The 27,594-nt window shown below is 38.5% G+C and overlaps 2 protein-coding genes across 4 annotated transcripts in view; one reads left to right on the plus strand and one right to left on the minus strand.

The window, feature by feature from the left end:
- The first annotated feature begins 12,890 nt into the window (after window positions 1–12,890).
- Window positions 12,891–15,351, plus strand: ATOH7 (atonal bHLH transcription factor 7). Its single transcript, XM_056494964.1, has one exon. The coding sequence runs from the start codon at window positions 14,093–14,095 to the stop codon at window positions 14,546–14,548; it is 456 nt and encodes a 151-aa protein (XP_056350939.1). The 5' UTR covers window positions 12,891–14,092; the 3' UTR covers window positions 14,549–15,351.
- Window positions 15,352–24,199: 8,848 nt separating this feature from the next.
- The window catches only part of MYPN (myopalladin), a 63,891-nt gene continuing 60,496 nt past the window's right edge, over window positions 24,200–27,594 (minus strand). For all 3 annotated transcript variants that reach the window (XM_056495296.1, XM_056495294.1, XM_056495297.1), the window contains exons 19-20: window positions 26,545–26,678; window positions 24,200–24,618 (exon numbers count right to left, since the gene is read on the minus strand). In XM_056495296.1, coding sequence (XP_056351271.1) covers window positions 24,449–24,618; window positions 26,545–26,678 — 304 coding nt within the window. In that variant the 3' untranslated portion in view covers window positions 24,200–24,448. The remainder of the gene's footprint in view (window positions 24,619–26,544; window positions 26,679–27,594) is intronic.

Consider the following 27,594-nt stretch of genomic DNA (forward strand, 5'->3'; position numbering starts at 1 on the left):
TCTGCCTTCCAATACAAAAATTAAGTTGTGCACACTTAAAGTAAGATTATTTAGAATTTGTATGGCCTTGTTTCACATCTTTTTGCAAAGGATTTGTTTAGTGTTTCTGGTGCAGAGGATTTGCAGAACTGTTTTGTGCTGCTCTCTTAATTAAGTCTGGTGGCATAGAGATGTGTTGAACCAAGAGCAAATTATGTGAAGGGAAACAGAGTTCCAAAAATTCCTGTGCACTTGAGTGTTATTTATTGTGAGGGTGTCCAACACAAGCTTCAGGCCACTGTAAGGCTGGAGTAAATCCATGGCTAGATCCAGCAGCCCAGACATGAACATTCAAATGCCCATTTGCTTATTTTGCTTCTTTCTGCAGAGGCACAGCTCATGTAGGGGCCAGGAGGAAAGCACATAGCCACAAGGAAGGAGGCAAAAGAAGAAACGTTAGTGAGCAACAGAAGCCATACAAGTTTATTGCTGTGGAAATGAATATAGAGCTAAAAGGGATGTAAAGAAAATGGGAAGCCATTTTTAAATTAATTCAAAGCCATTTAACAGGTTTGCTTAAAGGAGTCATGAAAATACTTTGCATTTCTTTTTCATTATTTAGATGAGAGTAGACAGAAAATATACATTAAAAGTTGTTACTAGATTTGAAAAGTTCTGCAAGAAGAGGAAATTAAAGACTTCATGAATGTGCACACAGCAAGAGGTCATAGAAAGGAGCCATGTGTTCCATGAGGTATGGGAAGGGAAATTAGCAACAGATGAGGCAGTAATTTCTGGGAAAGGAAAGATTTCTTTGTCTCAGTATTCATCAGAGTGACAGGGAAACACGGCGGGAACAGAGGGAACCTTCCCAGAAGTAAAAAAAAACAAAAAAAACCAAACCCTAAATTAAAATAAAGGGTGATGCTTGGTCAGGTAAAAATTAAATTAGTTCAATTAAAAACTGAAAAATCTGCCAATTAAGCACATTTTATTCTCACATCTATTTTTTTCCCCCAAGGAGTAATTCTGACTTGAAATTAATTAAGAGACTTAAACAAAAACACAGAGCAAGGGATTTTTCTCAATTGCTGAGTCACTGTCCTTTTATTTCCTGAAGTTTATTGCAAACCATAAATAATAATTTCCAAAGCATAGGGAAGTGAAAGATCAAAACCTAGGATATGACCTAGGATAGTCAATAGTGTGCATGGGTTGGAAGTTGGTTTTAGACTAAGACATTTAGATTTAATGTCTAAAGCAGAGTACTAAACCATGAACATTTCTAATTATTGGTTTCTTCAGTGAGAGGTGCACTTTGACTTGGGCATTGCCTCACTGAATGGCAAAGAAGGATATTCCTTGGGTTTTGATTCTGTGATTCATACAAGCCCAAGTTTTATTGACATTGCAGTTGTTCTGTTCTTTTTTGGTGATACCCCCAAACCAGGCAACTACTTTCCTGTATGTCATTTTTGTGCTGATAAGTGTTATAGGTAGATAAAATACATTAGACAAACCCAAGGAAAATTATGCAGAACATTTGTAGAATTGTGAAGAGGCAGAGGTTTTGAGGAGCTGGAGGCTGTGAGAAGCAGGAGGTGTCTGTGTGGAGACTGTGGAATGTGAGCATTCAAACCCATGCAAAGACAGTTTGGATGATGTGGGAGGCAGCTTGGGAGATGCTAGGCCAGAGAAGAGATAATGTAGATTATAGCAGAGCTGGAGCAGTGTGTGAGGTGCAGCAAAGCCAGGAACCTGAGTTTGAACTCAAATATATTCTTTACTGACCTTTTGCTGTGGAGCCAAACCAAAGGGGACTGACCTCTGCCCATCCCACCAAGCTCAATTCAGGTGAGAAATTCCAGCTGGAATTCTTGAATTATTTTTTTTTCTGTTTTAGAAAGCTTCCTTTCTCCATAACTGTAAAAAATAAATTGTAATCTTAACAACTAGGATAATTTCAGTCACCCTTATTCGAGAAGAAATGGCTTATTCTTGAACAATATAATTCTGTTTTAAGAAAAGACTTGTGGGCTTTATTTTGTTTACACATAGCACCTTTCTGAAGATGTGTCTGGTTGACTTTCATATTTAACATCACAGCCTCTTAACTGTATTTTTAAGGATCATGGGCATTGACACTTTGAAAAACCTTTCAGCAGTTAGTTAATAGCAAAAATGAACAAAGCTCCCTGTTAATAACAAACTGCAGGCACTTTTCAATAAAGTTACAATTTCAGCAGAAAAAAAATGTAGATTAAAAGGAAACACCTGCTCCTGTAAATTACTATGCTGCAGGTACCAACCCAGGAGACTCTGCAGATGGTTCTGTATTTGCAAACCTGACCTCACCACCCCTTCATCAATCTCTCACCAATTGATTCTCTCCCGAGCAGAACACACCATATCCCAAGGTACTAGAAGACACCTTTGAATAAAATTAGTTCCAGACAGAATACCGGTTAATTGGGATTTCTGTTTCATGCTGGAACTCTTAACAAAGGATTTGATTGTCTTATCAAGCATTTGCACCAACTGAAGAATAGTACAGCCAGTTCCAGGAAGAGCTCCAAAGGGAATTTTTTTGTAATTTAGGAGGTGAAGTCTTTGCTACATTCCCAGCTGATTGGCAGTGTGGATTAAGTTGTGCTATGCCCTAGGAATTTTGAGATGGACAAAAAGAAAGTGAGATTTTGGTCCTTAGAACATTACAATATGAATTCATTGCTTCTGTTAGCCTTTCCTGCCAACCAAAGAAAAGTAAGAGATGTCATAAGTTCTGTGTGTTTCCTCTCAATTGTTTTTAGGCATCTTGTTATTTTGGTGGCACTGATTATGCCAGTCTTTTCTTAACTAGGAGAAGTTTTCTTACATGCGAGTCTTCCAAGTAAGCCTGTGCAAAGGCCTTGTGCAATGTATTGAGACCTTTTTGCTCTGGGGGAGAAAACACCCTTGCTGAAAAAACCAGAGACAAGCTCGTGTCCCCTGTCCAGTCTTACATACACGTTCCTGTTTTGTCACCCATATTCCTCAGAAATATTCCTGGTGTTTGATTTAAAAGTATCCCTGATTCTTCAAACCAATAGCACTTTTATTGGAGGCACATTTTTTCAGTGAGTCTGAATTACACAAGTATAATTATTACTGTGTTCAGGCATTTTTTTTTAAATTGTAAGGAAAGAAAAGTAATACATTATCTTTTTGCTTTTCAATTATATGTGCATAAGGCCAGCTGCAACAGAAATAGAGCTGCCTTCCTGCATTTTTTGCAGGAATTAGTCCATGGGTAGTTGCTGATATAAACCATGATGTATGCAATTAAATAAGAATGATTGTGTAATTTATTTTGTATGGAAAGAAGGAAACTTGTGTAACAGCAGTGACTGAAAATATTTCTGTAAAAATTATTAGAACTCTTAATTTGAAATTTACACTGTGATAACAATTAAGTTCCACTGAGGTAATAATTGACTTTCCCATCCTCGAGTTTGTAGAATTCAGAAGAAATGCCACTAAAATCTTAGAGAATGCTGACTTTCAAGATTCTTGAAATCCTGAAATAAGGAATTAAAAGAAACAATTAGCTTCCTGGGAGAAAACAACAAAGACTAAGCTTTTTGATATCAAATGTTCAATCCTTTTGTTGTGTATCTGGAGTGCAGTGAGATTTTTGCTCTCCCAGCCATGGCTTATCACTTTATTCTATTGTACAGGATGGGAAATTGTCCTTTGTGCATTCTGAGGCATTATCTCGTAGCAGGCACGACATTAAGTGTTTCTTTCTTCCCAACTGCCTTTGCTGGTAGCTTTTAGAATACACCTGTCACATCCAATCCGTTAGAGCTCTCAAATGTGACACTTGGGAGGGCTGGAAATCCAAAACATCAAATGGTACCATGTGCCTAACTAGAACATCTTAATCTTTTAGAATTGCCTTTCTTTTGGTGGGGAAACCTCTGTGGCGTCCTGCTGTCCATCCAGACAAAAGAGCAGATGTGGAATATGAGTGTGTGCTTGGGCACTCAGCTGTCTGGGCAGGGTGCAGGCCAAGAGAGCTGCAAGAGTTCCTCCTCAATTTGGAAAGCAGTGATTGCAACATCAGCCCTTAGTATCAACTTTTGCTTCAACTGACTGAGGATTACCTAATTTGCATAACAGTTAAATTCTAAAGTAAAAATCTAATGGAAAAGTACAGTAAAAATTAAGTGATCTCTATATAGATATATATATTGAATATTTTATATATGTGTGTATCTGTATCTATTTATATATATATCAATTTGTTTTAAGGCTTCCTTTTCCTTTTCTTTTACTCATATACTTGATCCTTGCCATTTTTGAGAAAGTTTCAGATTTCAGCAGATAAAGATAACCTTATTGTAAAGTTTTTTTTAAAAAAGCAAGTAAAACTGGGCTTATGGAAAATACTGAACACATGCCCTCCCAGATGAGGTGAATGCTCTGCTTTCATTACAAGTCACTTTCTAGTTCACAGCATTATGCACTGGGGTCCTGGACAGCCAAACCTTATGGCTATTTTTACCTTTGGATACTGGATTACTCCCATTAGCTGTAGAAGGATGACAGAAACACATGAAGTTAAGCATGAATGGGAAATTTGTATGCAGAGCATCAAATTAGAATTCTCATTTTCTTTCATAATGGATTTTTGTGAGACTTTTCATCACTTAACATTCTAAAACATTGTCATAGAGTATTTATGTGACAATTCTAACATATTTCTCAAAGAGAAGAAACTGAGTATGCAGCAGTGTATTTTAATATATAGTATTCTCTTATGGACATACAATATTTAAAATGCCATGAGAATAGATTTTTGATTTACACAACTGAATACATGAAATCTGAATTATATATATCAAAAGCATTTGATCCACTATGTAAATAATTTAACTGATTAAATATATATCATTCTGCATTTAAATAATTTAACTGATTATATACATTCTATATGTATTTTATATATATATATATATATATATATTTAAATAGAAGTGCCTGGAAGAAGGCACTTAGCTGAGAAAATTGAATTGGAAAAATTTTACTAGATCTGTTATTAACTGATAGGATTTTTCTCTCTCAGTTTTATGAAGCAATACTTGACAGCAATCCTTGAAAATGTTGCTGAAGATGCTGTCACTTCTTATTTGTATCTATTTCCTTGGTGCTTATATTTACTTTCTGTATTTCTTCAGTGCAAAAAGGAAAGTTAAGGAAGCTTCCAAATAAATATTGGGGCTGCATGTTTCTTACCCCAGAAATGCTCTGTGAAGTGCTCTGAAAGCTGATAGGCAGTACATTTATGTAACAGTTTTGCAGATATATGAAGTGAAGGATAATCGACAAAAGTCTCATTTGTGTAACAGCTCTGACCCATTAGGGGCTTTTAAATCATGCATCACTGACTTCAGGGTTGCTCTTGTCAAGCTACTTACAGATAGATCCTAGTTAAATCAGGCATTTTGTATTTTTGCCCTCATTCGCTTTTGTTTACCAGCAGGAGACAAAATATTTAATTAGTTTTGGGGCATTTATAATCTCCTCTGGGCCAGCTCCAGCCACAAAGCTGGACGCCACTCCTGAGTTAATTCCAGCCAGGCTGGCCCCTCCACTACAACATATGGGTAACCTCTGAGCCTTTAGCCAAAGTTGCAACTGAACTATTAGAGGGGTGGGACCTCCCTGCTGGGAAAATACTGCACCACAAAGCAGAAAGGGGCCAGCGTCACCAGTGGAGGTCAAGGCAGCACTCAGACCAAACAGCATCTGGCAAACTGTGCCAAGTAGAAATCAATGAGAAGCAGGGCACTGGGTAGTAATTTTATGCCTGTTTACACAAGAAAATAACTCCTTCTGAAGTGAAAAATGATTTTCTAAAAAGCTTATAGCATCCTTTGGCATCACTCTCTCTACTGTTCCTTCTTGTGGTTTTATTAGTCAATAAACTAGGGCACAATCTATACGTGATTTTGTTTTGAGCAAGCAACATTAGTTGTAGCATTCAGACTTTTGAATCTTCTTCCTAATTGGCTAGGAGCCAGCTGTGTAACTGTAATTCATTTCCAAGTGGCATTCCATTCTCTTCTCCATGTTACAACAATCAGTCAGAGGGCACCAGAAGAAATAAAACAAAGACAGTTCCTAATACTAGGGACTGTGTGTTCCTGCCACTGTAAACTGTTGCAGCTCAGTCCACTTGCAGCCTTCCCATGTTTTATTATTGTCACTTTCCATTCCTGCCTGTATCTCTATTTATATCTCATTTTGTGGCCCTTGTTTTTCCCCAGTTTCTTTTATCACTTTTCTCTTTTCCCCAAAATTCCAGATGCTGGTGTCTAATATGGAGACTGCCATTCAATTCAGTGAGATTACTTAGGGCTCAGTATTAAATATACTCAGGTTCATGGCATTAGATACTATATCTTATCCCACACAGAGCTTTTTCCTTGTGCACTTTTCTGCTTCTCAGAAAGGGAACCATTCTCTCCTGGCTTTTTTTTTTTTTTGTCTCCTTGCCAAGAAGTATTTCTGTTTTCAGCAATTTCAACACTCATTTTCATCCTTAAACTACCTTGTATTGTTCTGCACATTCATTATTTCTGTACTTGGAGTGAAGCAGGTTGCAAAGTCTTTAGCATATAGGAAGTACACAAGTCATAGTGTCCTGTGAGTGGATTGCAGCACTCATTTCCATGTCTCCTTGGGTTTTGTGCAACAGGTGCAGGGAAGATGCCAGCTTCAGTCTGAGGCCTTTACTCCTCTTGACAGAGAATAAACAATTTCACTGTATGAAAGAATTGAGAAAATCAGTGCTCTTGGTGGAAGGAATAAAAAGCTGAATGTTCAGAGGGGCTATCATTGGTCCTGTCCCATGGACAGTTGGCATGTGAGGGAAAAAAAACCTCACTAGAAGTGAGATGGACTAGCTGTTCATGTCTGGGGAGAGAAACAGTGCTTTTACTCAGTGCATTTTTTTCACAGTTACAAATTATGCAGAAAAGTTTTAATAAAATAGGATGTAATTCAGTAATTAAATGCTGCATTTTTTTCCAACTGTTGAAGTTCACCAAACTCCCTCTTTGACCAAAATCTGCATGTGCAAGCAGTTTTTTTGTTTGCTTGATTGTAAATAAGATTTTTTTCTGATGAGGTATTTGGGAAACTCACTGGGAGTACATTCTTACACTGTTCTCCTTTGGTACCATGACACACCTTTTATATCTCCCTTTCTCTGCTCCTTTGTCCCCTCAAGAGTAAACAGAAAGGTCCACTCCTGTAACAGCTCTCTCCTCCATAGGCTGTGATTAAGTCACTTTATTGCCAATACTAAAGTCTGTAGATACTGTATGAACAGGTTTAGTTCTCCTGTGTATCAGGAATACAATCCCCAGATATCAAGAGAAAAAGGTTTATCAGAAAATAAAAAGGGGTCGTGTTTTCCCACCTTGATATTTGATGATCTTCAACAGCTGGGGAGAGTCTTCTAGAGAAGTAATTTTGTTCCATGATGAATATCCATACTGTCTCTCAACATAGTTACCCATTCAGTTTCTATTTTTAGGATTTTTTGTAGGCTTTCTGCTCAATTCCAAAGGAAAAAAAATTAAAGGCTAACTTGTGAATGGTCTTGGTAATTTTTTTTTAACATAGAGCGAATGAAATTGAGGGTTTTTTTAGCAGTGATTGTAATAATATTAATGTGTTTTTTGTGCTTCTGATGTCACAGCAAATATGCAATTTAAGAGTAATATATTATAGGGGAAGAAAGGTTTTTTTTTTTCGCAAGATTGGTGTGGAGAACTGATTCAATCTGTGACTGCTGCATTGCTGCCCATGCTGGTGTTTGGGAGGAAGCAGCTCCTAGGGACAAGAAAGCCCAAACACTACCTGATCCAGCAAAAGGCTGACCTGTCAGCAGGTAAAATGCAATAACAAATCATACCCTCTGCTTGAGGCTGCCTGACCATGTCTGTTGATAGCTGATAGCTATTTCCTCTTAAAATATTTTGGTTCAATCATTCTTTGCAGCAAGCTTGGGATTTTTGGTTTTGTTTCATTTGTAGCAAAGGTGTTGCTTCTGTGTCAAGAATCTTATTAAATTTAGCTACACTTAGTTCTAAAAACAAGTGCACATATCCTAGTTCACACAGGCAGATTCTTAGTTGGGCTTTGGCTGGTGCCATTTCTTCAGAATCCACTTGGAACAAACCTCTGGTTTGAGGCTAAAAAGGACCAACCAAGTGTATTTGGAGAGCAGTGTGCACAGGGAGTAAACACAGGAATTCCCTCTCCTGTAACCTCAAAGATCCCCTTGTATTTTGCAGAGGTGACTGTCATTCACAGGTGTGAGGAATGGGCAGGGTGATAATTGCATGAGAGACACCAGAAAAGGTTAGAAAAAGAGAGAAGGACTAAGGTAAGATCCTCAGCACTAAGAGCTAAACAACGCTCTGGAGAATTGCTCTCTCCAGAATCTGGTGCTGAACAAGGAGTTCTGAGTTTATAATTCCTTCTGCTGTGAGGAAATGTGGTCAAATCAGCTGATGAAGTATGGGCTGGCCATCTACTTCAGCTTTCTAATCCTGAGGTATCTGATCTATGAAAAGTTAATAGTTTATCACTTGTGCTGTTAATTACGCTGTTTAGAGGTTTTATAGGAAGATATCTATCAGAGATCATAAAAGTAGTAATTCCTGTCTGGAATCAGGAGGATAAAGTAGATTCCTTCCCTCATCTGTCTCATGGTGCAGAGAATGCATAGTGATTTTAGTAAGTCTCAAGCTATATAGAAATGGAAGATCTCTGGAAAACTGTTGTCTCATTGAAACTGAGTATGCAGGAAAATAAAAGATGCTTAAAGAAATGGAATTACATCTTAAATAAATGGGTTCTGCTCTTGCCTTTGTCAGAATACCTGTGTAATGCTTAACAAATATGTTTAACTTTTTTAAAATTTGTATTGCCTGGTGGTACTGGAGATAGTGCTGATCAAGTTAATTCACAACTGAAAGATGAGCAGAGAGTCAATATTTCACCCAGGCTGCTTGGTTCAGCTGTGGAGCAAAGCTCTCACAGCTGTAGTAGTGCAGCAGCCAAGCTTCCCTGCCCAGTTCTGCTGGAGCACTGGACGTTGTGCCAGTGTGTGCCCTGGTGTTGTGTCTGTAGGGTCCCTTGTGGAAAGCATCAGGACAGCTTTTGCAGATTGCTGAGCACGTGCAGGTGCAGCTGACCTTGATAGATAGCTGTATTTTTAAGCATGAGATGTATATACTTGGAAAATTCACTAGCTTTGTAATACTTCAGAGCTTTTTTGCTCCTCTAGTGGTGCACTGGGTTGCAATATCATTCTAGGTGGGAACTTCTTTCATGATCTGTCGGGTACATAATGTAACTAAAATCAATGTATAGTGTAGGTGAGAAACACTTAAATGTTCAAGATATGTTCCTCTAGTAACATGGTAAAAGGACTCCTTTCTTCTTTCTGGTTTTTTAAGAGTTTGCTGACCTCCTGCAGTAAAAACATGCTTTCAAACACTGAAAGGGTGTTCTGTGCAGGTTCACTGGGGAAAGCTCTGCTTCTTGAGCCTCTCCTGAGGGAGGTGAGAAAGATAGAGAACAGAAGGGAAATGGGTGAATTGAGAAGTGCTAACTGGAGGGCAGTATGGCAGGGAGAGCCTTAAGTGTGGTTGGGACAGTTACTTGAGCTGCTGGAAAGAAGAGCTCAGCCCAGAGAGACTGAAGAGAAGAGTGAAGTGTTCTAAGCACTTTCCTGTAAAGGGTGTCCAGTTCCAGGGAAAGCCCCAGGTGAAATGACTGCAAACTCCTCCTTATTCCATTTCCAGTATTAGTTACTAAGTGTCCCTGCAGGATACAACATTCTCTAGTGAATTGTTGGGTTTGGATAATCCTATAGCTGTGACAGGGAAAACAAAATAACCAAGGCAGGAAAAGAAGTGATTCTGCACACCATGGATTTCTAGCCTGTCTTGTGAGCTGAGTCAAATGTTACAAGAAATTGGGCCCTTAAGGATGGTTGTATTTTGGTAGTTACCCACCTGCTCTTAATTAGGCAGCATACAGCATGCCTGTCTCTCTGCTTTTCTCACTGTAAGCGACAGTGGTGGGGAGTCATGAGGCTTTTAGAAAGGATCTACCTGGGAGGAAATAGTTCTGGCTAGAAGGGAGAGGTAAGATTCTTGTTTTGATGCGTTGCTTGTGTATGTTTTTATAAATAAAGGTAGAGAAATAGAGAGAAATTAGACTTTAACCAAAAATACTGCTTTCATTTTCATTTTAAATTTAGTATCTGGCCCCAGTCAATCCAAATAAAAGAAATTAGACTGTGTTTTCTATAGTAGTACAGGTGGAATACAGCCCTCTTAGTGGGTGCTGCACTAATTGCATCTGAGTTTTTCACTTGAATACCTAGCAGACAACTTTGAATAGTTTATGTACATAGTCAAAAATCCTGAAACTAGCTAATTTCTTTAATGGATATCTCCTTTGTTTTCCTAATATTGATGGTGCCTTGAAGTTGCTAAAATAATCTTCAGTTTATGACTGAAATAGCAGTCTTATCTGTCTCTTATTTTTCTCTGAGAGAAACATAATATTTTGGTTAATGATACTGTTTTAGAATTTAAATATGACTCAGGAATAATGCTGCAAGGATCAAGAATTGAAATTTGAGCAGCTGTGTAGACACAGAACTTCTTTCTTGTGATTCTGGTGCTTTTCTGGTTTGAGATTATTTTATTAGGAAAAATAAAGAGTGAAAGGGAATTTTTTGAGAAATGGTTGATGTACAAAACCCATGAAACTAATATAAATTAGGATTTAAGAAGAGATTTTAGCCACACAGCAGTTTATCACATCAGGATATAGTGATAGCTTTTAAAAAATATATAATACAAATATTGATATTAATTTAAAAATATTTCAAATAGTAATACGTTTGAGAAATTGCTAAAAGTGAAGGGAGAAGGGAATAAGTGAGACAAGCTGAAATATAGAGGAAATCAAACTGAGTGAAGGAAACCTGTGAAAATTCTAACTGATACCCTTTCTCTTATTCACTGAGCAATAAAGCAGGTTATTTTTTAGTTTGAGGTAACATCATCATGAGGATGTGCAAATGAACTAGATTGGTGTGGATAAGACCTTGATAAGTTTTGTATTTCACTTTCATAAAGCAGGAACTTTACAAAATTTTAAGTGGTGAAAAGCAGATATTTTGATCAAGCCAGCATTTTTTAGCTTTGCCTATAAAATCCTGTTTTTAGTTTGTTATTAGTCTAAATGGATCTGGGCTGTGATTTGATAGTAAATCATTTAAGCTGAAGTTAGAGTGTGTTCAGTAGGAGAGATAAATCACAGCTTCTCTCTTGAGATTACAGCAGTATGTTAGTCAAAGCATGGTAATGGTGGTGAATCAATTAGGAAGGGAAAATTAACAGCACTGCTGTGTGCTGTGTTACTGTGCAATAGTGAAGTAAAATACAAAGTTTCTGAAGCACTCTGATTTTCAATGTATTTGAAGTCTTTATTCTAATTTATACTGGCAGGACATACTAAGTCAAAAAAACTGCTGCCAAGTGAAAAATATTTGGAAGGGGAGCTTTTCATATTTATGGCATGACATTAGCAGCACTCTTAAGATGAAGAGTGATTAATTACCTGAATTGAGTAACAGCTATTTCATGGGAACACACAGTATTTATTAACTTACAGAATACCTTAATTCTCTGGTATTCTTTGACATGAGAAATCATTTGACATTCCTTGTAAGAGAAAACAAACTCATTTGGGATAGAAGGCTGCAGAAGCACTAAAATGTGCTTTAGCAATAGCATGAAGATCAGATGTGGATCTTCTTTTCTACTGCACATGCAGTACTTCCCATGGAGCATCTTCAGAAACAGAAATCTCACAAGTTCTAATTGCTGATCCTTTTGGGCAAGACATATGTTTCTGTGGGTTTTTGGGGGGAGCTGTTCTCACACAGATGATCAGAAGTAGTCTCTCAGAAAGTGGCGCTTTAGCTCTTTATGTTGGGGAGAATAGGTCAGCGCACACAGATAGCCCAGTCGAACATTTCTAATGAAACGTGATGAAGTTGCACTTCTTTAAAAATTGAAGAAGTGGCATACATTTTGATAATGGAATAATGGAGACTCCCTACCCCAACTATCATCTCTGTTCATGATCATTAGGATGCAGAATATTAAGAGCAGAGCAACTGGGCGTAACAGCCGACGTCCAACATCTGTCATGCTGGAGTCCATTAGTGTTCAATTGCATCCTATTGTTTTTGGATTATTCAACCTCATTTCATTGTCATTGCTTTTGCTAGGGATTAATCAGCTGTTTACAGCTATAGCAAGTTTTGGAGTCATAATGAAAACAATTGAGCTATAGTTCTAAATAAATATACAGTATTCAGTCTCTAATGAAAAATGTTGCTAATTTATGAATGCTGGTAACAATTTAATTAAGTTTGAAATCAATACGGATAATAAATCATTGTGCGGCAGGGGTTTTTATTTCCTTTTGTGTACCTCATAAAAAGATCATATGATATTTCCTGCTAAGTTTATGTAGTTATGTTTTTAGTAATACAAGTACAGTAAAAGAAAGATGTTTTAATTGTGGAGCATGGGTGTGTATATATTGTGGCTCCTCTGTCATTACAGTTGGTAGCAGAATTGATCCCTTGCTGCCAGGAGGCAGATTTGTCTTTAACATCCTCTTTTATTCTTGTCACTTATTTAGAGATATTACTAAGGAGACACCTTTAACTCATGTCAAATACATATATGCACTTTAATAGGGCAGTTTTCAGGTGATTTGTATACTTGCATATTTTTGTGTATAACTATCGTAATCCATCTAAATATTTTTGCAATTATTAGATAAATCTATAGCTACATTTTAACTGCTTAAATATATTTAAATTATTTTAATGACTGTGAGTTTGCTGACAAGCAAATATATAATACCCTTTTTTGTCAAGATACTACTCTGGTTGCAATGTTTTGTACTTTATACAGCATTAAAGTTGTGAATGCTGGAGGGTCTCTAATAATTTGAGTTTATTTATTTTGGTACCATATGTGCTAAACAGTGGTATTCTTGGCCATGTATCTTTTAGCTCTTTCTCTTGTTTCATTAATGCAGTTATTTCTTCCATCCTCAATACTTAGCCCGAATTTTCATGTGTTTTAATGTACAAATGCTACAATGCACAGAGATTTTTTTTTTTTTTTCCCTGAGTTGCAACAGATTATCCATTGAAAGGGTCTTTTGCTTAACTGCCCAGAGTCTTGTGGGGCCAGCCAGACACTACTCCAGATGGCAAGTTGTTAGGGCTGGACAGAATGGCTTTGGAAGACTTCTCACCAGATGAAGGCTTTAATGTTGGGATTTTACTGTTTGGCTTTTTTTCCCCCTGTAGTTCCCAGGGTGGGAAGGTGCTGGGATGGCAGCAGCGTGCCGCCCGCCCACCTGCTGCCACCTGTTCAGCTTGTGCAGTTTCTATAAAGCCTCGTCTTGTCCGCTCGACACAATCGCTGCTGGCCGGCCGCAGCCAAGGAAAAAAAGATCTCTCTTAGGAAGTGATGGCTTCAGATCCAACCCTTCACCATCACAAAATACTCTCCTGAACTGAACCACAACTTCTCTCATTTGCAGCAGCCACTTGGAGTTGTCGTGCTTTTAATCCAGTAAGATCCTTGTTGGATTAAATGGACCGTTTTCTTCAGTAACATACATTTTGAGAATGGAGATTTCATTGTTTTCTCTCTTTGAGATTAAAGAAATTACAAGAATGAAAGCATAAGAAATACAAAATGCTTCATTCTTTCCTTCAGCCATAAGAAACAATTTTCAGTCATTTCCAGAAGAATCAGAGGAACTTTTATTTTACTATTTTTATTTTTTTAGAAGCCAAGAAAAATACTCCATAATTGATATCAGGAAAGAGATTCCAGAGGTACGAAGGCTTCTCCATGAGTGCTTTCCTCACCACTTTTTAGATAGGGAATTTTTGCCGGGTGATCTTTGTGTGTGAGACAGTGAAGCTGCATCGATTATGAAGACCTGTAAACCCAGTCACCTGGATTCAGGTGTGGAGGCAGAGACACAGTGCAGAAGTGGAGCGGGCTGTGTGGTGAAGTGCAGCTCGGAGAGGATGGAGAACGCTGCCAAGAGGAGACTGGCTGCCAACGCCCGCGAGAGGAGGCGCATGCAGGGGCTGAACACGGCCTTCGACCGCCTGAGAAAGGTGGTGCCGCAGTGGGGGCAGGACAAGAAACTGTCCAAGTACGAGACCCTGCAGATGGCTCTGAGCTACATCATGGCTCTGACCAGGATCCTGGCCGAAGCTGAAAGGTACAGTAGTGAGCGAGAGTGGATTAGCCTGCACTGTGAGCACTTCCATGCCGACAGCTACCAGCACTACCCGGCGCAGAAACCCGCGGTGGACAGCGATCCTTACGCACAGAGGGTGTTCAGCTACCACCCCGAGCACTTCCAGATTGCTAACTAGAACTTGTTGCCAGCTGGGAATATGCAGCAGGCCAGATGTGTAATTTAATAGTTTGCAAGAGTTAATCTGCTTGGCTAAGGTAATATTGGCATGGTAATAGCTCGTTCTTGTTCGCGTCTTATAGGAATTTGACAAAATAAATTTGCTCTGAGAACATAAAATCAAAAGGTATTTAGGGTGATTGAATTTATTTAATGCTGGTGGAAATTATACTTTTAATTTGAAATATTTCTGTTTCCTAGTTTATCTTGTGTATATGATGCTTAAATAAGCTTTTGATGGTTTTTTTACTGTGATGAATCATGACAGTATTTCTGCAGATCATGGGACAAGTTGACCTGTGGTGTAACTGAATGGAGTAGCACCTGAAATGAACTTCATTCCATGCTTTTCTTTTTATGTCAGCTTTAAAGTTGTTCTTTGGTTTCTTTTCACATAAGTGGTTCACATGGAAAAAAAAAATTATAATGTATTGGAGTTCTAATCCTCAGAGAACTAACTTTCTTAAACTTTGTAAGTTTGACATATGGGTTTCAAAGTTGTGTAGGTTTGCTTTAATCCAATTTATGGTGTCTCTTGTATGCTCGAAAAAGAGCTGGTTTCAAGTCATGGAAGAAATATTTTATTTTCAGTGGTTGTAAAAGCACGTGTGATTATATACCATAAATGAGAATGCTTGCGTGGAAATAATCAAAGCTTCTAGATTTTTGTAGGCTTTAAATGATGGGATTTTATTTTTTAATCTTATGTTACCTGGAAACAATAACAGATTTTGTAAATCATAAATAAAGTGTTTTCTATGCTATGTCATCACCAAATATCTGGAATTCCTACCCTAGGAATTATTAGTGGATTTTCTGCTCCAAATGTTACACTACTTCTATCACAATCCTGGCAGTTTAATGTGCTGAAGAACCAACCAGCAAGTTATGTTTTCTTCCCAGCTACAACAAGGAGTGTATTTTATGTACAAATTTGGGAAAAAAATAATTTGTAAATTCATTTCAGCTCTGGTGATGTGCTGAATGGCATTTTGTTTACTTGCTACTTTCACTTGTGGGGAATAGAGGGGTCTGGGGAGAAAAGGGGTTTGGGAAAAGGAAGATGAAAAAGCTAGGAGAGGATGGCTGGGGAAGCAGCTGTGTTTGTAGCAGGGTGCAGAGGCTCAGCTGTCATTGCCTGCTGTGGTGGCAGCAGACTGTGGAGCTGCAGGGTGCTTCTGCTGGTGCTGCTGAGGGGAGAGTGCAGAGAAAAGCCCTCGGTGGTGTTAGCCCAGAGAGGGAAGGAGAAAGGGAGCTGCTGTCCCACAGCAGCTGGTGGTGGATTTCCAGCAGGGAAGGCTTGCAGGTTCCCTGCTGGCTGCTGCCATGCCTTGTGTTTTAGGATTCTTTCAAATGACAAATGAATAGCTTTGATAGGAGTTACTTTGGACAATTAAGCAGCTTTCAGAGAAGAACAAAGGCATTGATAGGAACTAAGCTGTGTTGGGGGGAGAGGGACTCCCTGTGTGTCTATCCCTGGCTGAGATTGTGTCCTTGCTCTGAGGCTCCCACATTTGCTGGCCTGGGAGCTGGATGGTGCCTGCCATGGAGGCTGGGATCCAGGCTGCCTTAAACACACTGAATATTCTGAGCAACTCTCTCCTTTAAACATTGGCATTCAGGAATGTGCTTTTAAATGTATGTTTAGCCTCTTTAAAGGTAATGAGTACCATTAATTATTGAAATGTGAGCCCCTTGCTTCGTGATCTAATGATATTAGATCTTTATCAGCAGGCAGAAAATGGATTCAACCTCAGATATGAAGTCATGTTACTCAGACAGTAGAATTAATTGTTGTCTGTCATATAGGCTATTTAATACTGTGTGAATATTACTTGCCATTAAGTGGCAAGTTTATGTTTGTAATAACATTGAATGCAATTCTTAATTAAATTATATGCTATCTTATCCTAATGTATTAGCTGTAAACTTCAAGCAGACATTCTCTCACCTGCACTGCTAACACAGCAGTGGGTTTTCCATACTGTAACAGGAATAGGATGCAAACAAATCGTGTGATTATTTGGCATGGAAGGCTTGGGTTAGTGAAAGATTGCCTAAAGCTGAGATGTGAAGGGGAATACAGTATCAAAGGATAAATGCCAAAATAGAGTGCAAGAACATGACTGATACTTCTGTGCTACTGGAACATGATTTGTTTTTGTGGAACATGACATTGCAGTAATTCAGGTGAAAATACTTAACAGCCATTTCTCTTCCAGTTTTGTTTCTTCCATGCAGCATTTTACTTTATTTTCTACTGGGTATGATGATATAGTTTAAAAAATAATGAATTCATAGGCAGGGATTGATTAAATAGTAGTAAACTATCATAAAGAGGAACAAAGCAATACAAACCATAAAATATCTGTTACCAAAAGTTATTAAGAATTGAAATTGGAACCCTGCAAAGTGCTTCAATGCAGTATGTTGGTAGTGAGCACTTATAAATCAGGTCATAGTATCAATCTCTGCTGCTGAACAATATGGTTAAGGTTATAATTTCCTGTAATCCCCATTGTCTTAGATTCTGTTATGCTAATGGGATTGAATGTTTATTGATAGCTTTATTTATAATTAGTAATATTGCTGCTGGGAAAATTGTGATTTTAACTAAAGCTGTACTGGTTTTGTTTCTTGGGAGGATGCAGTGTTGAAGCTGGGAGTTTCAGTTTACTGAGGTAGTGAAGGCAGAGTGAATTCTGTGTAGTGCACAGACATCTGTCTGTCTATTGATTATCTGTCCAAGCCTTTTAGGGAGTCAGTTGAGGTGATGGGGAAGTTTGATCATTAAAAGTTCTTGCTGAGTGCAGTTTGAAAAGCAGATAATATCCATGCTGTTGGGACTTCTCAAATGCAACAACTATTCAGTAAATCATTGATTTCTTTTCATAGCTTTCCTTTACAAATACTTCAGTGACATTTGTGAAATGTGAACTTGGCAGTTTGGCTTGGGTTTGATTATTGCTCCCAAATATTTGTTCCCCACTGGCTGTTTGATGCTGGTCAGGTAGTGGCTCTGAGCCGCCCTCTGTACTGGACTTTGCTGGTGTAGGCATTTCCTATCCCCTCCCCTTAAATCATTATAGTTTCTATTAGGCCTCCAAATAAGCAAAAGCTTAAATGCTCAGAGCTTGGTGTGCTCTTAGAGGCTGAGTTTTGTCTCCTCATAAATCCCACCAAACAGCATTGCAAACCTGAAATACTTTTATTTGTAGTATCAGTACTACATCTGATCCATCTGTCCAGTTCTCACTGTAATTCTAGAACCAGGTTATTGTGAGAGCATTGGGGATGACAAATGCTTGCTTCATTAAATAGGACTTGCATACTATACAGATATGTGTTTCTCTGTTGAAACTCTGTGTGAAATTCTAATGAGCTCTTTGTGGGGGATTGACCTCTGTTTTTCTGAAAGGACTGTCTGCAGGGTTTTCTCTTTGAAGCTACAGGTACTCTGCTTCTGTGATTCTTTTAATGGTATCACCCTGTTTTGACATGCCCAGAGTTAGTTTTGAGCTTGGAATTAGAGTGGCATTTTTAACTGCAGTGACTTTGCAGTGGCTGAAAGCAGAATTAGGGTAGCACATTCCCAAAATGTATGCTAGCAATAAAAAGTCAGTGCTTTCTTCCTCATCATCAGCATGTCTTTCAACTTCCATTCATTCCAAATTTGTTGCTTTTTGCCTTCCATCTCACCATTTCTAAGGTATTTAGTGCACAGCCCATCTTGTACTACACATACACAAAGGGCAAGTCTCAGTTCTTGCCTGGAATCCTGAAATGGTGCTACACTACCCATTCTTCAGTGTAAAAATGTGACTGACCTCAGCTCTACATTTGCATTTTACATTTGTAAAGTCAGTGACATTGCAGCTTCCTCCTGTGGGGAAGCCTGAGTATCATTAGGTATTTTAATATTTAGCTCACTCCCTCTACCTTGTTAAGTAAAATTTCCCCTATGAAATCTTTGTGGGAGTCCTGCCTGTCATGGGATTCACTAGGGACGAATTTTAAAAAAGTACTATTTCCAGGCCAAAGGAATTGATTTGCCAAAGGAAGCTTTTGCCTTAACATACTTACATATCTCTTACTCTTGGGATTCCAGCTATTTGAGCTAATCAATATAGATGCAGTTCTTTGTAGTCTAGGAGTGAAATTTATCCAGATTTTAAAAATAATTCACAGAAGAGCTGCTTTTTGCTCTAAATATGTTCAATTCTTCTATTTCTACAAGATATCCAGGGGAAAAAGCCAAGTGCACTGAGGATGAACACATATTTATTCATGGAAGAAGCAGTCCAGTGTTTCCTCTACACAGATATGTTAGAACAAATCTTGATTTCACCTGGTACTTGTGGACTTCCTGAAAAAACCTCTATATTTTAAACTTGAATTACATTTCAAGCAAACCTGGCTTCAGAACCTCTAACCAGCCCCATGTATAATATTTAAATGTCTCTTCTACTAAAGAATATATTTTTATATTGTCTACTGATTCTTTTTCTAATTTGTCATTCAGTTTTCATTTGTACAGAAATTAGCATGCAAAATACATATTACAAAATTTGCTTGAAATATCTGCATATGTAACTCCAAGGAATAAGAAGTTCACTTTTGACTGGCTTCTTGCAGCCTGGAGTGCATAGTAATATTTTTTTCCTAACATTTCAGATTGTCTTCAATGTTTTTCCATTTCTTTACAAAACTATTTCCTGTTACCAACAGTCTGTGTGATCATAAAGGATGGTCAGTCACTGGTATAAATGGAGAACTCCACTTAAATTCATACACATATGTCCCAAGATTTCTTTTGATTATGCAATAAATAGTTCCTTATAGTGGGCTTGATTTATAAAGGCATTAATTGAAGCAACCTGCTGCTTGGAGGAAATGATAAAATGTGAAGGAGCTACTTTAGCTCATGGAGCTATAAGAGCATTTCCTTTGACCTGACAGGCACAGAAGTACATGTAAATCAGGTGGGAATGGAGAAACATGGTTACAGGGGAGAGCAAGAGTGACAGGACTCATCATTTTTTTGGTCCTGTTCTCCTCTGTGCTTGAGCTATGAGATTCAGCTTCCCTCCAGTGTTTGATTTGCACCTGCAGCCTATTTAAAACCCATTCCAAAACGTACTGATGGGGCTTACACAAAGAAGATGCTCAGTTTTTCATGTTGAAGGCACGTGTAGGAAAAAGTGAACTTCAGTGTGGTTTGTGTGTTTGATTTGCCCTCATCCAGGTTTTTCTGTTCAAGTGCTGGATGCACAGGCAGGGCTTGAGAAGATCAGTGCTCTGTGCTATTCCAGGGCAGGGTGGAGGCCAGGTGACCCTTGGAACAGGCAGACACTCAGTGAATTTTTGAGACATGAAGGAGATGAGCCATGGCAGAGTGTAGGTAGGAGTCTATTTTAAAACCAATGGGAGCTGATACCAAGAACTGTTTAAAAAAGCAACAACTTTATTTCACAGCTACCTGCTAGAAGCACAGCTAGTATATAACTTGACAATATTTATGCTTTTCTTCTAAATAATGTAAAGTCTGATTTAATTAATCAGCTGTCACAACAAAGTTCTGAGAAAACTTCTGGTATTGCTCATTTTCACAATTATTTGAACATGTGAAGGACACAGTCTTGTATGCAACTCTGAAGCATTTATTTAAGTTCAGGTGAGATGAAGGGAAATACATTACTGAACAGACAGGTGATTGGTTTTTTCCTTTCATGTGCACTTAAAATATACTATAAAACTGACATGACCATTTTTCTTCCCAGTGAGAATGACTTTGGAAAAAATATAAAAGATCAACTTTAATCAAGAAGAAATATTAACTAGAATTTTAAGGCTCAAAGTGAACATTTTTGTATTCGAAATAATAAGGCAATTATCAATGAGTCACTTCTCCAGTATTAACAGTATAAATATTTCATTAGGTTTTGTAAAAATATTTTTCAGAAACCAGTGCTTTTGAACCTGGTAGCATTAAGAACAGAGTCCTTAAATGAATCTGTATTCCAGATTTATTGGTTGAAGTACCTACAATTGCTGTAAACAATTGGGACCTGCAGTTGTTTACATATTGAGATAAAAACTGCAGAGTTGTGTTTTCCTTTTTGCAGTGTGTGCTCTCCTCTGCTCATGTTAGCAGATGCAAGGCATTCAGAAGGAAGGAGCTCAGTCCACTGGTTTTAAGGCAAGAGGTCCAAGGATATCAGTGCAGACCCATATGTAAAGCTGCTGAAGGCTGGGTTTGCATCAATCTGGACCAAAAGTTTAAAGCAGAAATAATACTTTGTGAAATCTAGAATTGCAACACAGAAGACGTAATTTCTGCTCTAGTTTGCATTATACTGTGCCTCTGGTTGTATACCAAACCAGGACTAGGAGGAAATGGGAAACTAGATAAACCTACAAGATGGTGAATCAGTAAACACTTGAGAGGTTACAAACCTGAGTGTTTCTGTATCACACATACAGCATTATGCTCCACATTGTGGTGCTTTCATGGACTTTTGGAAGTTAATCACTAACAGTGACTTTTATTGAAGTCTGACATGTTTTGTTGCTGCAGTAGCCTGCCCTGAATAAGAGAATGAAAAGCTGTGTTAGTGTGAAGTGGAGCTGGTTAGCCAGTAAAGACCAGCAATGAGCAGCCAGGTTGTTCAGGGAGGAGCAGAGTGGCTCCAGCACATCCTAACACAGGACTGTCCTGCTCTCCTTCTCTTCCACAGGCCCTTTTACCTTGTCTTTTCCACCACTTAACCACACAAATGTACTTTTGGTGTCATTTTCTTGCAAGTTCTTCCTTGTGATGAGCACATCAGTAGCACTTGTTAAACAGCATTGACATCCATTCACACAAGCTGCCTTTACAGGCTCACTTCATGGGCTCAGTACAGGCAGAGGAGAAATGTCCTGTAGCAGTTATGGAACAGAATGTAACAACTACAGACCATTTGGGATCAGAGTAGGAGTTTGTTTTGATCAGAAAAGAATTGAAATTGCTGACTTCTGCATTTTGTAGGAAAATGTGAAGGGTTTTGAAGGTTTCCTAGCAATCTTTTTGCTAGGAGATACTGTTCAGGAGAGAATATTATAATTCAGCTAAAACTTTTTTGTGATCTACGTTCTGTAGCCTGACTCTCACTGAGATTTCTGGGACCCTTTGAATGACTAAGGATTAATCTTTCTTACACAGATCTTTGGGAAAAGTCTTTCACCTTCTTGTCCTCCCAGTTCCAAAGAACTGAATGTAGGTCTTAAAAAACATTGTACCACTTAATTGTCAGCATGTCAGCTCAGGTTATAATGATGTGGGTTTGGAGATCCTCTACTTATATTGCAGAGAAAAGGTTTAGAGATGTGGTTTGCATGTTTGCAGTGTGCACTTCTAATTTGCGTTGAGTTTTTGGGTGCAATGTCTGAAGTGGTAAAGTGTGAAAGCCACTACTGCTGTCAGTAAGACTGATTAGTATGATTCCAGCTCTGGTAACCAGACACTTGCCAGTTCTTCTACATGTGTGAAGAACTCTTGTAGCTGAGCTTGCCTAATAGGTTAGATTCCAGCAAAGAGGAAGACTTTCTGCTTGCTTGAATTCTTAGTTTCTACTCAGCTGACAGGTAACTTAATTCAGGTAGAATATTTAGACAGACAGTGGAAAATAAAATAATTTAGGAAGCACAGAGTGCTTTAGATCTGAAGAAAGTTCGGGGGTCATCTGGTCCAAGCCCTCACTCTCAGTCAGGCAAAGGGGCAGGCAGTCTCCTGTGCTTAGGGATAAAGCCTGATGGCCACTGTACAACCTGAAATACTTGAGATCAAAACCTGCCCTCTGGTTTGTGAAATAATGGGAAGACCAGGGCTGTAGATATGAGTTTGGTCTTTTGTGTCTTAATTTCCTACCTTTCCATTTCCCAACAGCACTGAAATAAGCAAGCAAAATCCAGTAACTTCCTGGATTTTTTCCAAGAGTAGTAACTAATATGGGAAACTTGAAATTTTGGGTATAGTTTTGGAATCCCTAAACCATCCTAAAAACCAGGTGAAGGTAACAGGAGCAGTAGATACCCTATCCTAGAAAATCAGACCCACAGTATGTCTTAAGTTGTGCACCTCATTGCTGAAGTCACTTAACTCAATGCATCACTTTTAATAGCCATGAGTTTTATTTGTTTGCCAGGGAAGAGGTACAACGTGGGCAATATCTGCTTTCCCATGGAAATACCTGCACCTTGTTTTAACCCTTAGGATAAGACTGTGTTTTAGCTTTCTGCTCTGTCCAGTCTGGGTTGAGTTGACTGAGATTTCTAACAAAAGTATGAGAGTTAGAATGATGGTTGTTTTATGATGTTCACTCAGGTGGGAAGTAAAACAACACAAGAAATTAAATTCCTCTAAATCCTGAGGGAATCAAGAGTTAGAAACAATAGAAACTGTATTTGTGGGAAGCTCAGTGAAAGGCATTCTGTTTCTCAGTCTGGCTATATCCAATATTCTTTTGCTCTTAACATAACTCTTTATTGTTTTCTTTGTATATGGATTTTTTAAAGTTAAAACTTTAAATTTGAAGAAACCCCAAACATAGTCTAAAATGAAAGAAGTGCTTGAAACCAATGTCCAGAGGAGAAGATTAATAATTTAAAGTAATAATTTAAAGATGCAGGAAAACATCTTAAACATTCACAGATCCTAACAGCTGGGGCTATTAATGTAACTGTATAGATGCCAAATATGCTTAAATCAATCATTAAGTGTTGTCATTTTACACCTTCTGTTGAGCTTCCATTAATTTGCCTTATTTATTACTACTGTTGGGGGTTTTTAGCTTTTTGTATATAATTGTTGCTTAACAGAATTTTTTGTCCTCCTGTTAGACACCACATTTGTGATCATTTCTTAAATGGTGGTGAAAGTTTGCCAGGTCACAATTCCTTTCCATTTAGCTAGAAAATGAGCTAGATAGTAGATGCACATTAAAAATCAGGGAAGAGACTGATATTTAAAAGCCATGAAGTGGAAAGTTTGGTATAATCTGTGTTAAAGTCAGAGGATCACTAACATGGTAAAGAAAAAGGTATGAAGCACATCTGGAAAATAGTTTCAGCTATGGGCTCAAGAGAACATGCTTCAGACAAGAGGAATTTCCATTTCCTATGTGCCTTATGCACATGCCCTGTACCTTATTTTATGAACCCTTACACCAAGAGTACACAGTTCATGGAGTACACACACACACAGATATAAATATTATGGGTATACAGCTGTACCTACACGAAATGCTCTATTTATCTAGTCTGGAGTTCAAAAATTCTAGAATAGGCTGGCATAATAATCATATATAAAAATGAGTTACATCTTTTCCATTCAACTTGTGCTTTGTGATTATTTGGCATGTTTTTAAGATTACATTCAAAGTCTTGCTGTTTACCCTCTTTCAGGATTGGTGTTACTGTAATGTCAGTGTTTTCACTGGCAGTATTCCAGCTAATCATCCTCAATCCTTACCATGGCAGCTACAGTGCAGTAGCTCTAATTCAAGAAGTAAAAGTGGTATTGGCTTTTAGGTGCTGAAAACTATGTTTTACTATGTAATTCTTAGCAAACTACACAGTACTGAATTTATTGCACAACACTCCATACCACAATTATCCTGCATTAAAACCATATGCAAAAGTTTTGTATGATATATTACTTGCAGTATTTGCAGCAGCAGAGCACTTCATTACAAACAAGTTGCTTGTAAACCTTGAGCATCATGAGTTGTACCTCCTCTTTTTTTTTATTATTATTATTATTTAGTTTTTCACAGTTCTAAGTATCTCCGCAGGTGCAACTGGAACGAGTGTTTGTTTTTCAAAGTTCTTCACTCTCCACCAACTTTTGGGTGGGGGATGCAAACAGCACGGGGCTGTCAGGAGCTGGAAAGGCAGGGAAGATGTCGAGTCCTTGGCTGCTGAGGTTCGTGTAGCGGCTGCCAGCGGGGCGGAGCTTGAGCGCTTGTGGAATCTGACGGTGCCACTGAGCTGCAGCGACAGAAACACAACGGGCTGTATGAACCTCCTGTTCGGGTCACAAAGAAACTCTGGGAATCAACACACACACCTGGAAAGTGTTCCCAGCATCCTTGAAGAGAGCACAGCATTGTTCTTTCTGGGCTTGGGTCTGCTATTTCAAATATTATCATTGGCATTGTTTGTATGTTCAGGGATTCTACTGAAATCTACAGATAGCATTTCAACCCTGTTCAATTCAATGGCAATGTTTGCATGGATTTCCCAAAGTCCAAAATATAATGATTGAATCTTTGGAGCCTTCTCCAAAGCCCTTGCAATCAAAACAAAAAACATGCATAGCTTGAACAGAGATGAATCAGAGCCCTGGCCATTCTGTTCTGTACTGCTTCATCCTCTGGATGGCTTTTCTTGAGGGAAGTGATTACAATTTTTATTGCCATGTAGTAGTTGTAACTACTAACACGTTTTCTAGATTTTTTTTTTTAAGTACTGAAAGAAATGCAATCCAAAGACACATATTTGGTAATTTAAAAGTAGCATTCTACATATGAACAAATACTGCTAAAATTTTGTAAAATTATTATGTTTTGTAATACCTAGTAGTTTTTAATCCCTAAAACACTTCAGACAAGGGAAAATTATATTGTCTTTGCCAGTGTTTATCCGTATGGGTCTGCACCCAAATTAGATAGACATATCTGTCAGCAGTTAAAATGAAAGGGTATGAGAATGAAAATCGAGTTCAGGCTCCAATGCTCTGAGGTAACTTAGTGTGGGAGACAGCAGTGTTAAGCATTGATAGGAAATGTCTTCCCATGCTGAATTTTGACCCTATCTGGAAATATTTTTTTCTTGCAGTGCCCAATTTGTTTCTGCTTGAACTCCTCATTATTATTTTTCTTTGCACACAGAATAGTAAATATCAGACCACCCCTCCAATCTCTCGACCCCACCTATTCAAAGTAGCACAAAGAAAAACGACTTCTGACACTCACTCTGGGGTGTGAGTTGCATATTTTAGAGAATGTGGTTGGAATTAGGAAGCATTTCTCGATTTCTGTATTTTTCCTGTTTGTGCCTTGAATCCTTCATTTGAAAATGTATGTCTCCCAACATTTAGATGGGATTTTTAAATTTTGTTCCACCTTTCCTTAATCAGCCTCCCCTAGCCCTCTCTTGAGCCTTCTGTTATTATTACCTGTATCTCACCACAAGGTGGCAGGAGGCTGACAGAAATATACTGGTGACTTACTTCTGATAGGTGGGGTTTGAAAAGCAATAGAAATACGAGTTTGAAAACGTGGGATCTTTGGTTTTTTCTTTTAAGTGTCTGGTTCTAATCCAACCAGTTTGTGGAATATAAATATATATATATATAATCTAGTTTGTGGAATATGCTTTCTGTTTTATTATGCTGCTTAAGTGATTGAGATACTCTCCTTTTTCTGTTCCATCTTGTAGAGATAACAGTTAAATGATGTGCTGTAGTTCTTGAAGTGGGCTGGAGCCTTCTGAGCCCCAGAAAAATGTATTGGAGGTAAAGCAGCCCCCATCACTTAGGCTTGGTTTGCATCCCCCATGCTCTGTGGAAGGAGGGGTCTGCTTCCCTGAGTGCAGCTTGTTGTTCTCTCAGGTCAGGCCTGTAGCACAGACACGTCAGAGGCAGTGGAGTTAAGGTTCAACTTGAAAATATATGTTATGTTTCTGGGAGGTGGGAAATGGGAGTGGAAAATATTGTGCAAAACTCCAGCTTTGGCTTTTTGTCCTTCTCCTCCTTTACACCGAGGCAGCAGAGCTGGTTTGGCCATTCAGCTGTATCATATCTCTTCTGGGGCCTTATTAAGCTGTGGCCATGCTGTGGCACTGATTTCTAGCCCATGCCAAACCCAGACTAAGAACTAGTCAGGGTTGTTTCCTCTCCCAGCCAGTGCCTACCGTATATGTCGAGTCGAGCAGTGCAGGAGACAATGCCAGCTTCGTTCTTGGCAGACAAGGTGTACCAACCAGCATCTGCTTTCTTGGCAGGCTGGATCAGCAGGCAGACATACCCTGTTGTGTCCTGATGCATGCTGCAAAACAGGGGTTTGGGAATCAGTATTTCTCAAGAGCACATCAGCTTTCAAGTTCTAAAATATGTATATTAAATATGAAACAGACGTTGTCATCTCTGTTCACAAAGTCTGTAGTCAGTAGATTTGCTTTCATATGGCCTCAAACAATGACCAGGAAATCTCAGATCTGTTTTGGCTCATCTCAGTTGTGCACAGCCACAGTGTGACAGTGAGAGCTGAATTGTTACTCTGTAAGTGTTAATATTAGCATTATTTATTGAATACTAATTAACTAAACCTGTGCAAAGCTGCTGCACAATCCTGTATTTTTCCATAGTTCAGAAGCTGGAACAAGAACATGACAAAATACCAAGAGCTCTTGTACAAAGTTGTGATATTTTTCATGACAGCAGCCAGAGCCAGTCAGAAACATTCATGGGGTACCCTTTTCCATGAGAAAATGACTAAGAGGGAAAATCAGAAAGATTTCTTTAGCCAGCACTCTGAAAGAAACCTGCTTCATTGTTCCCTACACTTCCCTTGCTCTCTAGTGATCTAAGACTTTGTGGTTGCCATTCCCAAGGAAAACTTTTCAGAAGGATATAAATGAAACTCCTCTGCTCTCTAGTCTGAGGCTTTTTATCAACCCAAGTGTTTCTCTCATTATAAAGCAAGATATGCGAGACGACCACTTGAAGTTCCAGGATGTTCTGAAATTTGAGATTTTGTTTCTGTATGAACTGGAATGAAACTACAAACTTGCAGGACAAGAGGACATTTTGTGCTTCCAACAGCTCTAAAAAAAAGGGAGCATTCACCCTTTGCTCCCTGCCCTACAGGATTTAAAAAGCACTTATCATTAATTACAGCCAGGCACATTATTTCATCAGCTTTTCTTTTGCAAAAATTAAAAACTAGTGATGCATTTGACTGC

The sequence above is a fragment of the Oenanthe melanoleuca genome, chromosome 6 (assembly GCF_029582105.1).
Source record: "Oenanthe melanoleuca isolate GR-GAL-2019-014 chromosome 6, OMel1.0, whole genome shotgun sequence".
Classification (NCBI taxonomy): domain Eukaryota; kingdom Metazoa; phylum Chordata; class Aves; order Passeriformes; family Muscicapidae; genus Oenanthe; species Oenanthe melanoleuca.

What these genes read in the sequence shown, in the direction of transcription:
- ATOH7 (XM_056494964.1), top strand. Translation starts at nt 14,093, where the DNA reads ATGAAGACCTGTAAACCCAGTCACCTGGATTCAGGTGTGGAGGCAGAG.